Source organism: Linepithema humile, chromosome 4 (genome assembly GCF_040581485.1).
Source record: "Linepithema humile isolate Giens D197 chromosome 4, Lhum_UNIL_v1.0, whole genome shotgun sequence".
Lineage (NCBI taxonomy): Eukaryota > Metazoa > Arthropoda > Insecta > Hymenoptera > Formicidae > Linepithema > Linepithema humile.
In genome coordinates, this window is record NC_090131.1 from 28,034,534 (window position 1) to 28,050,281 (window position 15,748).

A 15,748-nucleotide genomic window follows, 5' to 3' on the forward strand; every position below is an offset into this window, starting at 1 on the left:
CGAATTAATTGTTGCGTTGTCTTCACACACAAGAATGAGTAGAAGAATTATCTGCATTTTTCAATATTTATCTATTTTTCTTTTGTCTTTTTAAAAAATTTATTTTATTCGTATTTGTATCTCTTATTTTATAATTATTTTTGTTAATAACAAACAGTAATTTTCTCTCCAAATTGTGCGAAATAAGACAACTATAGAAAAAATACTATGAGTACATCGTGGTTGAAATTAGCGGCTCGGAATTTCCCAAGCATGTAGGCGCAATTAAGTGATTGCAATTAACGAGTAAGAAAAAGTTGCGGTTTCAACGACAAGTCACCTGATATTGCTTTTTATTTGATTAAAGACTTGTTTTTGTAAAAATGTCAAAGAATTGCGTCGTATCGATCCCCTCGATTACTCTTTCAGGTGAAAGCACGTTTCACTATTTGACCTATGAATCTTTCTAGACGGACATTATACGGAAGATGAACTTCTTCCGGCAAGCCAAGGCGCCATGGCATTGCGTGCAGATATCACTTCTTGTCTTACTCGTGTACGTATTATGATAGCATGCTCGGCACAGTATAGTCAGTAGACCATAAAACTCATACATACAGTTAACATTTGATGAAGCAATGGCTTTTAAAAAAATTATTGTAACAATTAAGCGTATAAATTATACCAAGGATTTGTCGGAATAGCAAAAAAACAAGAAAGTAAAAAAAAAAGAATATGTCAAATAGAAATTAATTTATAAAAAGGGGAAAAAAAAATTTTAAAAAGTGAATGAAATAAATCTTGAATATTCTATGATATTCTATTCAATCTTGAATATTTTATGATTTTACAAAAAATCATAAATGTCAAACGCGAATCCAGCAACGAACGATTAAGGACCGCAATATGACACATCGAAGGCCGCAGTAACTTTCTACCATCAAAGAAAGTGAAACTTTTCGTAGACTAGAGGTCAATGATTGACCCTCGCAGTTGTTGTTGCGACGGGCAGACACTTTCAGCACAATAGCATACAGACATGTCTATCATTTACATTATGCAATATTTAATCGTCGATTTTATTACATCGATCATCTCAATGAAATAATCAAACAAGCTTAAATAATGTTATAGAAATCAATACAGGTCTGTCTTGGAATATTTAAATTTTAATTATCACATTAATTAAAAATAATTTACAATTTATTTTATAATTTATAAAAATTTATTTTTTATTTGAATTTCTCTTCGTAATTGCAAATTGGACGTAAATGTTATTCGACAAAGTTGAATTATATTTCTTTCGAGCTTACATCACGCCGTCGTTTTACGCGTGTAAAATTAAAACGAGGCTACTTTCATCGTCGTTATCGAGGTCGTTGACATGCGATTAGTGCAACTTGATTAATGCCATTGGCTAAAAACCCGGCGCTGCGTAGACAGCGCTGAATAAATTCGCAATAACTAGAACACGCGTCGGCTATCGCCCTGGAGAAATGTCAAAGTTCAAATTATGAATTTAGCGCGCAATTAAGTATATCGACGATATTATATATTGTATTACATCATGAAAAAGTAAGAGATGCGTCTATTAGCATAACGCACTTTATCATTGTAAATATTTGTGTTGCAATCAATAATTCATTGGCACAGTATTTATGTTTGATTTTTTTTTTAATTACACAATTTATCGTCGTAATTTGTCGTAATTTGCATTGCAAAAACATTTATAACGCGCATTGTGCGGATGATCGTCTATCTAGAGTAGTAGATCACGCGGATCGTGTCCTCCATTCCACTGTCACATGAACTCGAAGATCGCCCGATCCGCCGAGTCTTGCCCAAGAACCTTCCGAGTGGATCACCGTGGTCTAGAATGTCAGACAGGTGCAAAAAATGTCAAGAAAAAAAAAAGATCGTCCACGCGTATATCCAGCAATCGGAAAATATTCTGTAGAATACGTAATTCTAGCAGCAATCTTACGCGCCAACGCGATCATCAGTAATTAATTCAGTGATCAATTCACACTTTCTGCGATCAAACATCTTCAACTTGTTTTATGCCGACGTTTTCCAATTGATTTATGCCTTCAACCGACGATTTCTACCGTGTTTACGTTCGAATCGTTCGCAAATAAAGTCGAAAGCGCCGACACGTGACATCTTCAGAGCAAAGTGTCCTGCGAGAAATCTTGTCACGTCGCTTCAAATCCGATTCATCGGTTTACGGACAGCCGCGCTTGCAAAACGCGAATTGGAACGGACGCGCTTGAATAGATGCATCTCATTGCACCCGGAGGACATTCCGGAACGCCGCCAGATGCAGATACGTCCGCGCGTATACTCTGCGCAATTACACGCAATTTCGCCATATGAGATTGACTTGGCAGTGTCAGTTGTCACGGCCGAAACGACACTCTTCGGTAATTATCAAGGGATTGTAGCGCGTCGCGACCCGCTTTGCATCATCGTCAGCCGCACAGTGACATTTGCATAGCGAGTAATCTATACGCCTTTACAAAAACAATGAATCTATAAAAGTGACATACATATATATTAAGTGGCATACTTTTTTCCGATATTTTACAAATTATTGTAATAAAAAGTTAAAAAAATATTGACATCACAATTATGGACCAAGCGTTCTACTTTGCAGCCACTCATTGCGAAATAAATTACGCGTTATTATATTAATTCTATATTCACCTATTATAAATATTACTATGTTAATGTCGGATTATTATATTCTTAACAAAAAGATCTTTGTTTTCATATCAGATAAAATATCATAAAAGTTATCGTTGCGGTAAATTGTATTGCTTGTTAGAGCTCATTTGTTCTATCCTAATAATTTCTTAAAAGAGGCGTATTGATTTTATGATAATGCACGGAAGTTGTGTTATGTGTGCGGAAGATTTATAAAATTTGGTTACGAAACGAGCGATAATATAACACACGAAGTAAATTACGCAAGAAGAGTAAGTTTCCACAATAAGGCGATGATCTACATTTGATCAAACCTATCATTATCCACGTTGCGCACTTCGATTATTATCTCTTTGCCGTTTACCGAGTTATAGTTTTTTTCGCACAGTCTAGAAAATAGTCGCTAGATTGAATCTCCGTTATGTTACTCTCACTTCGGTTAATGTGCACCGTTCAGATGCAATTATAAATTGAATTTCCGGATTAAGAAAAATTAATTTTTTTCCAGCGCATTTAATTATGTTATTTAACAAAAATAAATTTAATATTTACCTATATATATTGATATTAATTTATTAATAGTTAAAAAAAGATTAATAAAAAGATTAATGTTCTCTATTAAAGAGTAAAAGTTGAACTAAGGCTTTTTTTGTTAAGAAAGTAAAAGTTGAAAGAGGCACATAGAGAAATGCATCGCGAAATCGACATGATCTTTTATTTTTATTCTCGTGCGAGCTACGAGACATGCTACATCCATTGCAATAAATTTCTTGATTCATGCTCGATACGGCTGTCGGTAGCGATAGAGGAAGTTTCATAGGCATAGACGACCAGAGAAAGTAAAGGACGATATTTATTTGGGTTACACGGCCGAAGATTGAACAACGCGTCATCGCTCACGGACAAACACGCACACACGCACGGCACAACCGACACGTGCTACGCTGTTACGTAAAGCCTGATTGGAAAGAAACGGATTGTGTCGTGCTAAATCTAAAATGATCTAGTATCGCAATATTTATCATACACATGTTTAAAGCGCTTTGAAAATGATTTATTTGCGACAAGTATAGAAGTTCTGAAGAATATGACGAATGTTTGAATGATAATATATCCGTATAAAACATATGTTGCGTAAATGCGGAAATACGATTTCTTTCACACAATCAACTCGTTATGTCACCTCGCATTTTTACTTTACAAAATTAAGTAACGCGCGCCTTTTAAAAATTTTACATAACACTTTTGCTTTCTTCTCGCGCTTCGCCCGGAGGTAAGAATTTATACTTGGAATACTTTTACTCTCATTCGGTATTTCCCAAACCATAATGAGTAATATCCTGTCGCAACTTTCAAGAAACATACATCACGTCAGATGTACGCAAGTTCTCCGGAAATACCGCGGTCCCGGATAAATCGCCGTGTCTGATCTGAACGGTCAAGTTCCGGCTGACACATCTGCCGATCTTTCGGCCGTATCATCGACCTGTCGAAAGGCCTGTCTCGCGCGCGCCACGCACGGGACTGCAGTATGAATTTCTTTTGCCCACCTCGTCATCGTCGTTCGCGCCGCCATGGTGACGCGTTCTTTCCCGCAGCCAATTTCCCCGTTACAAACTTTCTTTCACTAACGGCGAACGCGTGGCCGCTCCTCGCCTCTATTCCGGCACATCGTCGCGGCGCGCATTAAAGTTTCGATCTATCGGTCGCGCCGCGAGCAACAGCGGCCGCCTTTCGCGCTTTATTTCGGCGGTTTTTCCCACGACAAGCGAAATTCGCCATCCCGTCCCTCTTCGCGTCGCCGATCGATGATCGAGAGGACGTTCGAAAACGGCAAAGGTCGCGGACGATCGCGAGTGATATCCTCAACAAGTGCGCGTCATCGGCGGCGAGTCGACGATTGCGACAGTTTGACGAGTGCACTTTGCGGTTTTCAAGGTTCGCGAGATCGAGCTGCTGCTTGCGAGAAGGAAGCGATTCTGCGGAACGAAGGTAGATGGAATTACAAGATGGATTAGAAAAGGATTAATAAGCAGTTATCGAAAGGGAAGTAATTTGGAGGTTAATTAGACAACTACAAGTGCCTCCGTATTACTATATTAAATTCTCTAAATGCATTTTAAAATTTTCACTTTTATAATTCTTACAATTTGCAAATGCTATTATTTACAGTTGTCATTCGAATTTTATTTTGCAAAGTTAATTTAGCTCAAATATTTAATTTGTATTCTTTAACTACAGACTTTTTTCAGTCGATTACGTAACGCATATAAACTACCGTTATTGATTAAGATGAGTGAAAATTAGAAATCTAGTCGTAAATGTAAATTACAACATTTAAGAGAAAAATGAAGCGTTGCGTGCTAATAAAATATTAACTTTAGCTGCATTTTGTGTACACGCGCAAGTGCGTATTTGCTATATGCAACATTGCATCGATTTGTTGATAATCAAGGGGCATCTTAGCAAATGTGTCAGAGAGATTATCGGGTAAGTCAATATTCATTTAATTCTCGTTTTCTTAAGTGATGCGTAGATATTCTAAGTAACTCAATTAATTCTTAAAACGTTTACGCATTTTTGCTATGCGTTCTTCTGCCGATGGAATGCATTATCACAAGGTTGAACGCGTCAATAAGTACGTGCAGCATAAATAAATAGTTACAACATAGCGTTGCTTCGGAAATATGTATAATTGTTACTGAGTGCGCGCATTTGCGTATTGTCAGTTTTTCTTTCCATTTATAGGTGATATCATTGTGAATGATTGTTGCATTATTTACCACGTATTTAATCTCCTTTCGACATTACATCCTGTATCTTATCCGGTTTCTTAAAAAAATAAATTGCGCGTGTAAGAAAATTGCTATTATTTTTATGTACTTCTTGGCAATTATATTTTTATTTCCACTTTTTTTGTAGAATTCTTTTTTGTAGAAATATAATGTTACGCATACGTGACGCATAATGTGCGCAAATGTAAAAATTGCACGTGTATGTAAGATTTTGGAGATCGATGGGGATTACATAAGAACATCCTTACTTTCGTTCGTTGCACTTTCGGAGTGATATCGATTTGCATAATTTCGATCCTCTTTTGGGCCATGAGTCACGATCGCTTTACGTAAGCCGGTTTCGTGAGATTTTGATCCTCTTTTACTTTCTTCCTGCAGGAAGATTACCGAAGTGCGTTACTCTCTCTTTCATTGGAAAGTCACCCGGTGTTCCTTCGCGGTTGAAATGCCGCGTGCATCTGTACGCATGATCGTTACGCGGCGCCACTTCACGAGTGATCAACTAGTCTGACCACAGTATAGTTTTACTACTTAGCGCGTAAAAAGCTCGTATCTGGAACAGTTAATTTTAATTAAGCATTTGGATATCCTTGAGCATTCGAGTATTTATATTTTAATTATTTTAATTTTTTTTTTAGTTATTATGATTTTTATTCGTGTAATTATCAGATAAATAATAATTTTATGTAATATTAAAATTTGTCAAAAAAGATAAACTGACGTAAAGTAATTTTATATATAACATAAATATTTTTTACATATCTACATACATTTTGAAATTAAATTGTTATTATGACATTTCGATTAACAATGAAGTCGTAACCTAGTTTAGAAGACCTGATTTCTTTGCTATGTGACGCATATAAACGATGATTTTAAAAGACGAGAAGTAGAATCTGTTGAGCAATTGTCCTAAAAAAAATTGCGACTGTCAATACAGAATTTGTGCGTAGAATAGGTTATAGTCATTTCATACACATTATGGCACAATAAACATTGTGCAAAGTGCATTCGAATACATATGCTCCTAAATTCTTCGTGGGGAAAGTTTTTGATAATTGATTTCTCTAATAAGTTTGTACATAGAATTTCAACATTTTAAATTTTTTATGTTTTTGATTACTTGAGTATCCAAACAGAATTCCGTATAAAATTTTTTTCTCCATTATTGTATTTATCGAGTTAACAATAATTTTATGTAATGTCAAAATTTATCTAAAAAATTTTTTTAATGTTATTCAATCACTATATCGTGTTCACAAAATAACAAGAATATTACGCATTTTTTAGACATTGCAAAGGATACAATTTGAATTGATAATCTTCTAAATCGTAAAAAAAAAATGTTTTTAGGACGTCCCAAAAATATCTCTTAGGACATTTTTAGGTCGTTTATTTTGTACTTTATTTCCTAATTTAAAAAAAATACTTGAAGTTGCTCTAAGTTGTTTAGTTTAATTTTAATGTTCTAAAAAAAATATTACACGGTAAATACAGTTTCTATATTATTCATTATTTAATTTTAATATTTTATATGGTCATAATAGTCAAAATTGTGAATAAGCCTTCTGTGTGTGTAAGCAATTAAGAAGAGAAAATATCTACAAGAAACTTGAAATGTCTAATGGTTAATTTAAATTAACAACTATCAACTCTTGCATTATTGCAGACATACTTTGAAGTGCTCGAAATTATATCTTCAAGATTATGGTCAAGGTGAAAGGAGAGTTTATTTTGATTGAGCTCTTAAGATCAAATGCGGTGAGCGCGATAATTGCAAATAGAATGTATGTAGATTCTGTGTCAAACGATAATTAACATCGTAAAAATAGAATTAATATAACATTAAAGTCATTAAGGCCAGCGCATTGGCACAAGTTCCTCAAGTACTCATCTTAGTTTGCTAACTTTAACTGACAGATTAATAAATGTTATATAATAATGTAAATATTCTAAGTGAATCTCTCTCGGATGAATCTTTCATGGAGCTCGTAATTCTATCATGCTGATTCTACATTATATATTTCTGCAATATGTAAAATATGAAATTGAATGGTCCAATTTGGAGAAACTATCCTTTACGTAAGCAACGTGCGATAATCTTGTATGAGATAATCCCAAAATGAGAAAGCGAAGAGTTTGAACGCAAGTTGTGTGAGCTTCAAAATCACGCAACGACATAGCTCTAAACAGCTGCTAACATGCATATTACGCATGCAAACTTTTGTCAAATTGATGTAACATGTTTTTGTCAATTGAATGTAAGAGTTATGTTAGCAAGAAATTAGCTTTAGATAGTTTCATGAAATTATAAATTTTTTTACTATTACTATTTATCTCTATTTATTGTCGAATTTCAGAGATTGCGTTGAACATTATTGATTATAATAGCACGTGTGTACCTGTGCTGTTTGCAAAATGATAAAAGAAGTTAGATATTCTGAACAATACTAAAAGTGGGCTACGCAGTTCCCACATTTACTAACACTTACATATCTTCCTTTGTTATCTCGGAAATCGATGACATCATAAATAGACTTTGTTGTTGCTTGAAGTGCATGACCGCAAAAATCGACTATTAAGCAATAGTAACAATAGAAGGCTGGCAATTAGTTACTTTTCAGAATTTAATAACGGTCTTTATGGTGAGAAAAACCAATTGTGAGTATAATGTTTTTCTTTAATCATTATATACGCAAAAACTTATATAAGTAAATTACTCATGCAAGTGTTTTCAATCGCGTCAGAAAATTCTAACTCTAAAAACAGCTTTTCGGAAAATATCTGCTTGAATAGTTTAGCTTATAATAGATAATTAGCTTATAATAGATAGATAGTTAAGCTATACAATTTTGTTTATATGATTCAAGTGGTGATTGCAAAAACATATTTCAAAATCGAATATTTTTCCTAGAATGCTGCTGTTTAGCAGCAATGATAATTATATTGCTCGTAAATGTATACTTTAATAACTCGAAGTCGAGTTTATAATTATTTATTTTAATTCATGTACTATGGTGTTAACAAAGCAAAGATAAAGAATTTGAAGGGGAAGTGTGCCTCATTGGTGAGCGTTTTGGATGATGCCGGCCGGTCGAGCGGGTTTCGCGAATGGAGCGAATTGGTGAGCGCCCCACCTGCGGGAGGCGAGGCTCACGGTGTATGATTCTCGATTCTCGAAGGGGCACACATGCTCGCCTTCATTCCCCTTCGGCTCCGTAAGACATCGGAACCTCCTTCACCGTGGTCCTCAAACGAGCCTCGCACTCCGCCAGGTACACAACTGCTCACGCACTCGCTCGCTCATTCGCACGCACGCACTCGCCGCGCCGGCATCCGTAAGTCCACGCAATTTTCCTTACGCGTTTACTTTGCCTGCCACGTGACGTTCATGCGATAATACTGATTTTTTTTTTATTTTTGTATGCATTGAAAAAATGGTTCCTTTGATGTGAAAGAATTTTTATGCGCCACGAAACAAAATAAGTGGGAATTAATTGTTCTTTCTATATTTATGTTTCCATTTCTTTTAATATTTTTATTTTTTCTCTATATTTTTCTCTTATATATTATATATTACATTATTATTCAATTATTCTATGAATTAATTATTTGTTTATTTTTATTAATAGTTTTTAGTATAATATTTTACCAATTATTTTATATTTTTAATGTATTAATTAAAACAGTTGTTGATTATATTTACAATTTGACAGCTACTGTACATCTCAATTTTATTTCAAATTATTTTTTATTTTATTACCTCTCATATTGTAAAAGCTAAATTACACTATAGACAATGTTTTTTTTATATTGCTAGAACTGAGTTTAAAGAAAAATTTATTGAAAGTAAAAAAATTTAATTGACGTACAATACAATCTGTCCGCATTTAATTTTCTCGATTTTATCAAATATATAAAGTTATACTAATTAACTAATTAACTAAAAAAACTAATTAGCTAATTAACTTATTATTATTAATTGTTTATGAAGTCAAATAAATATAAGTAAAAATAAATTTTTATATGCATTGAACAATTAAAAGGATGCTTATGCAAACATCCTTTCACTCGACATTTAAGATCAACTTTCGACTGTTTTACTATCGAGAGTTTTGCCGTTTCATCAGAGCATCTTTTTTTATTTATGCAGATTGAACTGAAATACAAATCGACCAAGTGAAAAAGACATAATGCGGGTGTTCTGTGCACTCTGCGGACTATTCTTGGCTATTGCCATTGTCAATTGCAGAACCATTGTCAAGAGAGAAACGGAGGAGGACCTCAGTCCGTTGAACGAAGTAAGTTTTCTATTTTATTCTCTTTTAAAGCGTCAAAAAGTATAATAATCGAATTCACTAAATAAATTGAGCTCTTTTGAAATATAATAAGAATTTGGCAAATAGCGCATTGAGCAACATTGTGTCCTTCCTTTCCCTCTCCGAAGTGCACTGGTGTGTAGAGGAATAATTACGACATACCTTCACTCGACCTAGAATAGTTTGAAACGCATTATCGAAGAATAAAGAGATAAAGCTTAACAGTAGCGAGAGTGAAAGTAAAGATCGCAATAATTGCTAACCTGATAATTCCGCGTAACTCTGTTTAAGAATGCAGTCGAAAGAATGAGCACCTTGGTTAACATTAAAACTCATATCTTACATAAATATTTATCTTGTAGATTAATTCAGGGGAAAGTCTTATGTATATTTTCCATTTTATGTCATGTCTTCCGTTTCTTTCTTGTTAATGAGACGGCGATCAATTTTGTGAAAAATATTCGAATTTTGCGTGTTGATAAATTCTTGATAGCGAACCACTTTATCTGAAAAGAGATACGTCCGTCGTCGTAAAGTGACGAGTTATGTCGGACGGAAGACGTATCTTATTTCGAACGCATCGCGTCAGCTAAAAGTGCTGTAAACGACTCGGTAAAATGTGAAGAAAAGAGGAAAGAAGGAGACAGAGGGAAAGAGGTATACGAAAAAGAAAGAGAGACACGATCTCGGAGAACGAGTCATGAGTGAAAGTGAGTTGATGCTGTCTTTGCGAACTCAAACACGTAGCGACGGATGCACGTGTAACGAAATTTCTGCGATACGCACGTGTCAACGACAATGAGCGGCGAAATATCATTAGCATAATTGGAATCTGATCCCAATAAATACTCGCTTGTTTCGAATGAAAGTAGCGTTGCGTAATAATTTTTATTACGGGCAATATGATAACATTGGAAAATTATGTAAATGCAAAGCGTAATTATGATAATTTTCTATTTTCTATTAAATAGTATAGCGAAAGCTTAATAGAAGATCAATATTTATGAAAAAAGTAATTTAAAAATATATTTGATTAATATGTGTGTGGAAAAAAACCATTTTCTTGCAAATGTTGCCATGAATTTAACCTTTGATCTTTTTTTTTCGCTGACTGCAAAACTTCATTTTTAATCATCATTTTATATGTGATTTCTCTGGCATTTTACAATCTTGAAAAAGCTTATTTATGACTTGTGTAGGTTTACGTCGTTGAAGCCGATAAAGATGAAGCGGTTGATGGCGAAAGAGGTGACAGGGACAAGAGAAAGATTGGTCTCACGGTTGGAATAAAAAATGGCATCCTCAACTTTGTATTTGGTGTAAGAATGAGAAGTATTTTTAGTAAAATCTCTGCTGTTTTTATTACATATAAAATGTGCCAATACTTCGTAAGAAATACATTTAAAATTGCATTAAAAAAAAATAACATCTATCTTCTAAGAATAATTTTTTTTACTATTATATGTGCATGCAAAATATTAGATATAGCATTAATTTACAATTACTATTAATTTTTATTTAATGCTTTTATATTTCTTTAGAAAATAGATGGATTCTTGGATGCGAAAACAAAAGCGCTCATAGTTCTCGATGAATCCAACAAAGCGAAAAATGCTGCTTTCGGAATCGATCCCCATAACTCAGCTACGTCGCAGTTTATTAGTAACTTAATATCTCAAAAGATTCAGAGCGCGACAGGAAGTATCGGGCCGTTGATAAACAGCGCGACGACGCTTTTCTCAGGCGCCTCAGCTGGCTTGACGAACGCGCTGGCCTCGAAAGTCGCTCCACTGAGTTCTCTTTCCGGTGGTCTTTCTGGTGGTGGTAGTCTTTCTGGTGGTGCCGGCGCTGGTGCAGGTGCGTAAAATTTGACGAAAAATTTTTTAATTTATATCTACAAAATATCTGCAAGCAAAAATTTCTTGTAGCACAAAAATTATGAATTATAAAAAACTCAAAGATAAGATTTTTGCTGACAAAAATAATTTATGAAGTATTTTACATTCAGTGTTTTGTTTGTGAATATTTATTTTTTTAACTAAACCAACATTTCTTGAAAACGACATTATATTTATTTATTTATATTGGATTTAATTGTTTCACTTATAAAATGTAACAGGTGCCGCAGGTGGCAGCAATTCGGCTTTCATTGGCAATTTGTTGACCCAGACGCTCGGTTCCTTGTCATCTCTGAGCCAAAATAGCGGCGGATTAGGTTCATTAAGCAGTTTAAGCGGCGGTTTAAGCGGTGGTAGTGGTGGTAGCGACAGTGCCACCGAAAATGGTATCGGTGCAAGCGCCGGTGCTGGCGCTAATATCGGAGCTTTCGCCAACTTGGCAGGGGTAGGATACCAATGAGTTCTTTTTATATCTATAAATTGTGATTTCTTTTTATATTTTAAAGTTCTATGTCAAATGTCCCGTCTTCTGTATTCTGTGCTGACATTTAATGCAAGTCTCTGCTGGAGTATTGAACTATTTTATGTTCTCGTAAGAAAATAATTTACTACTTTTAAAAAATGAATGTGATGGACTTTAAACGATGTTGATAAACAACTGTTGTTTAACAAACTCGGGCGATGGTAACAATTTACGACTTATGGGGCTACTGCTATTTGCAGTGATAATGATTAACTTCCACACCATAAATGCAGGATAAATACATGTTAAACGCATGTTCTTTGAATTGTTATTTTAACATTTTAATATATATAAGAATATTATTTGTGCATGATTTTTGTATACAAATTTATTTTTTAATTATCAGTTTGCATAAGTATAATTATTGCTTACGTTTCTAACACTCTTATTCATCAATTTTCCATTTCAAAATAATGATATATTTAAGCTACTAATACTAATAGAATTTTTATTAGATATATAACTCTTATACGTTTTGCCAATATACCTATTTGGATGCCTTCCTCTATCCTCCGCGTTGAAACGCTGCCATTATCTATAAACAACGTAACTAAAGTAAAACATCTGGTTTATCGGTCAAATTGCTTTATTAGACTCTCGACTAAATCGACTAATTAACGTAGACTTTTTATTAAAATCACTCTTTTAATTTTGGAACATCTCTACGGGACGAGATTTTCTGATTCAATAATTATAAATTATATCTGCTATTAAAATAAGTATTGTACGTAAACAGTACGATTACACGCCACCGCAAGCATCATTTTAAGCGGCTTAATGGCAAGTGGGATTAAACGGGCCGATGGGTTGCGAAAAAAGGACTGCAGACTTATGGATCGGCGAACAGCAACGCTTGAGAGAAGAAATCCATTAGGAAATAAAGGACGAATAACAAACGGACGTTAAACAAAATCACGGAGAATGAGACGGACAATAAACGGATTTTTGGAATCTGGACGTTCCATGTAATGTGGAATGTGGATTTTTGATTTTAGTTGGGCAGATAATTGGCAGGACCTCCTCTCTCCCGCTCTAGAAGCCCTATCCTCGTGTAAAAAGTCTATGTTTAAAGAGGCACAAACGAAAAAGAAAAAGAAACGGAAATAAAAGAAAATCTCGGGAAATACTCTTCTGACGCATCGACGCTTCCGATTGAATCGTGGACTACGCTGTGCCCAACATAAATTACGGAAGAAGTAGCATGAATCGATTTGTGAAAGCTGTAAATAACTATAATAGTAGTCTTTAGGCGAGACGGACTACTCGCATAAACTACTGCTGTGTGTAAATGATGTAAATAGCGCATCTGAATGCTCTATGACACGCAAAAATAATGACCGATGTTGAAAATAATTGATGATAATTCCAATGTTAAATAAACCTTCAATTATATTTTTGTCTACTACTTATGGCGAACTCATTGTAGAGCATCACGAAGCCCGATTCATCCTCTCCCATATTCCTGTTATGTTTAGAACTTACTTACACAAATTCGATCATTTTATTTTGAAGTATGAAAATTTTCATTTTGCTATGCTCTAGATAATATACGAAGTGCGTTGTAATCATCATGCGATGTCGTAAAAGTAGTAATTTGTGTCGAAAAGACTTGTTCCTTTTCCTTCGTATTACATTATTGACTAATCAGGACAATTATAATGGATACTCATACACATGTTTGCACATGTTCTATGCAAGTTTCTCACGTGATACTTCTTTTTAGTTTCAATGACGAAATGCACAATCAAGCAATGACGTAAGAGAGTCAATCTGATTTGTCGTGTATATTTGTGTGCAGAGAACGACTAGAACCACTACAGAAGATACACCTATATTCGATAGAACTAGGGTTTCCTTGGAAATACCATCAAGAGCATTTGGCGCTAGCTTCACCTTACTAACTAATGTTACCAAGATTCTCAACAGTGTAATTTTGGTAAGTGCAATAATTCTTATTTTAAAGAGAACGCATGCCACGACGTTAATAGCTATTTTCCGCCGACGAGCGCGTCTAATTGTACGTTCTGCACCGGTAATTTTCTAGCTTAATCGTACGCGACCGATTAACGCCTGCGAATCACCCTTCACTTACAATTAGCTTGCAAACTAAATCTACAACAAAGAAACGAGTATGATTTATTCGCTTCCTATAGAAGGAGTTATTAGTTTTCACATACATAAATTTTTATTAATTTTTTACCTCACGATTATTCGCTTCTTTTCTACTTTCCAGAACTCAGCCCGTCGCACGCAAACACTCGCAGAAATTTTCAAGCCATTCTTCCGCGGTGCTTTCGCCATAAAGGGACTTCCATCGGATAATTCGATCAACTGAAGTATCTCATCTTTTTAGTTGGAATTATTATTAATTAATTGCTCAAGAATTATTTTACTTTGTTAAGAAACACTCCACAAGTTCCGATCGCGTATTTTCTGAATAGATAATTTTGTTGATCAGAATTTGTGGATTCCGGTCCAAAGTTCTTGGTTGTAAACAATTTTAGATCCGATTGGGATAAAATACGATTAAGATATTGTTTTATCCTCTGCGACCACTTTTTCACTGTTATTGTCATACAATTGTTATTTATGATGTTAAATTTTTTACTTACTTTTTTGTGATTCAAAAACTGACGTCATAAATGACAGATACGCTTAACGACTAAATGCATATTACTTGTACAGAGAATTTATATTTATATATATATATATATTGTATATATATATATGTGTGTATTCATATTAAATATAAGTAAGAAGATAATTCTAAAAAAAATATTTAATTATATTTTAATTAACTATAGTACATAATAATATAATTCATAATACGAGAAAATAAGAAAATAGAATAGAGCGACAATCAAATTAATTTGTATTCCATAAAACTAGTTTTATTTCCCATCTTAATTGTAACTGTGAAGAATCCTTAGAGAATTTCCTGATATAACAGATACTTATAATTTATTACTTTGCATAAAAAATATTATTAAGTTGAGACATAAGCTGATAAATGGGCTGTTTATTCCACTTGATGTAACTTAAGATACTTTATAGTAAATTCACGTCTTCTTATTTATCAAAACTGGTTTATTACACAATAAGCATATTGCATAAATGTTAGTATGTATTCGATTGCTTTATTTATTGCTCGATGACTTATTATCTTAATAATTAATGCAAGTGTTATACAAGATCAAGCGGTCAGGGTGTCTTGTCTAGCCACGCCGAGAACTCGACCATGTAACATTTTACCATTCTTGTAACTGGGACATCTCGAGCGAATGCAGAATCTTGCAAAAATTACGCTCTTCATCTGTTAAGCAATAAAGATAATTTTTTCAATTTATTTTCATCAAAGTAAAAAATTTATTTTCTTAAAATAAAAAGATTCGCACGATTCCAATATTTACACTTTCTATCACACTGTACTGGAAAATTAGTTACCGAATACGCACTAAGTAGTAGCCTATGCTAGAAGAAAGCGCGTGTTTATATGTCTTCATTTTAAGACTTTTACATTTGCTTATC

General features: G+C 34.1%; 1 protein-coding gene across 5 annotated transcripts; it reads left to right on the plus strand.

The window, feature by feature from the left end:
• The first annotated feature begins 4,883 nt into the window (after nucleotides 1–4,883).
• On the plus strand, nucleotides 4,884–15,566 carry LOC105677806 (probable GH family 25 lysozyme 3). Of its 5 annotated transcripts, XM_012376663.2 has the most exons (8): nucleotides 4,884–5,175; nucleotides 7,841–8,141; nucleotides 9,634–9,781; nucleotides 10,999–11,118; nucleotides 11,341–11,656; nucleotides 11,919–12,142; nucleotides 14,019–14,156; nucleotides 14,454–15,566. In XM_012376663.2, exons 3-8 carry the CDS (start codon nucleotides 9,674–9,676, stop codon nucleotides 14,553–14,555), a joined length of 1,008 nt encoding a protein of 335 aa, XP_012232086.1. In that variant the 5' UTR covers nucleotides 4,884–5,175; nucleotides 7,841–8,141; nucleotides 9,634–9,673; the 3' UTR covers nucleotides 14,556–15,566. The 5 variants fall into 5 exon arrangements, with proteins under 5 accessions (XP_012232086.1, XP_067209885.1, XP_067209884.1 ...); XM_067353784.1 differs by lacking the exons at nucleotides 4,884–5,175; nucleotides 7,841–8,141 and adding an exon at nucleotides 8,606–8,755; XM_012376662.2 differs by lacking the exons at nucleotides 4,884–5,175; nucleotides 7,841–8,141 and adding an exon at nucleotides 8,609–8,818.
• The last annotated feature ends 182 nt before the right edge of the window (nucleotides 15,567–15,748 follow it).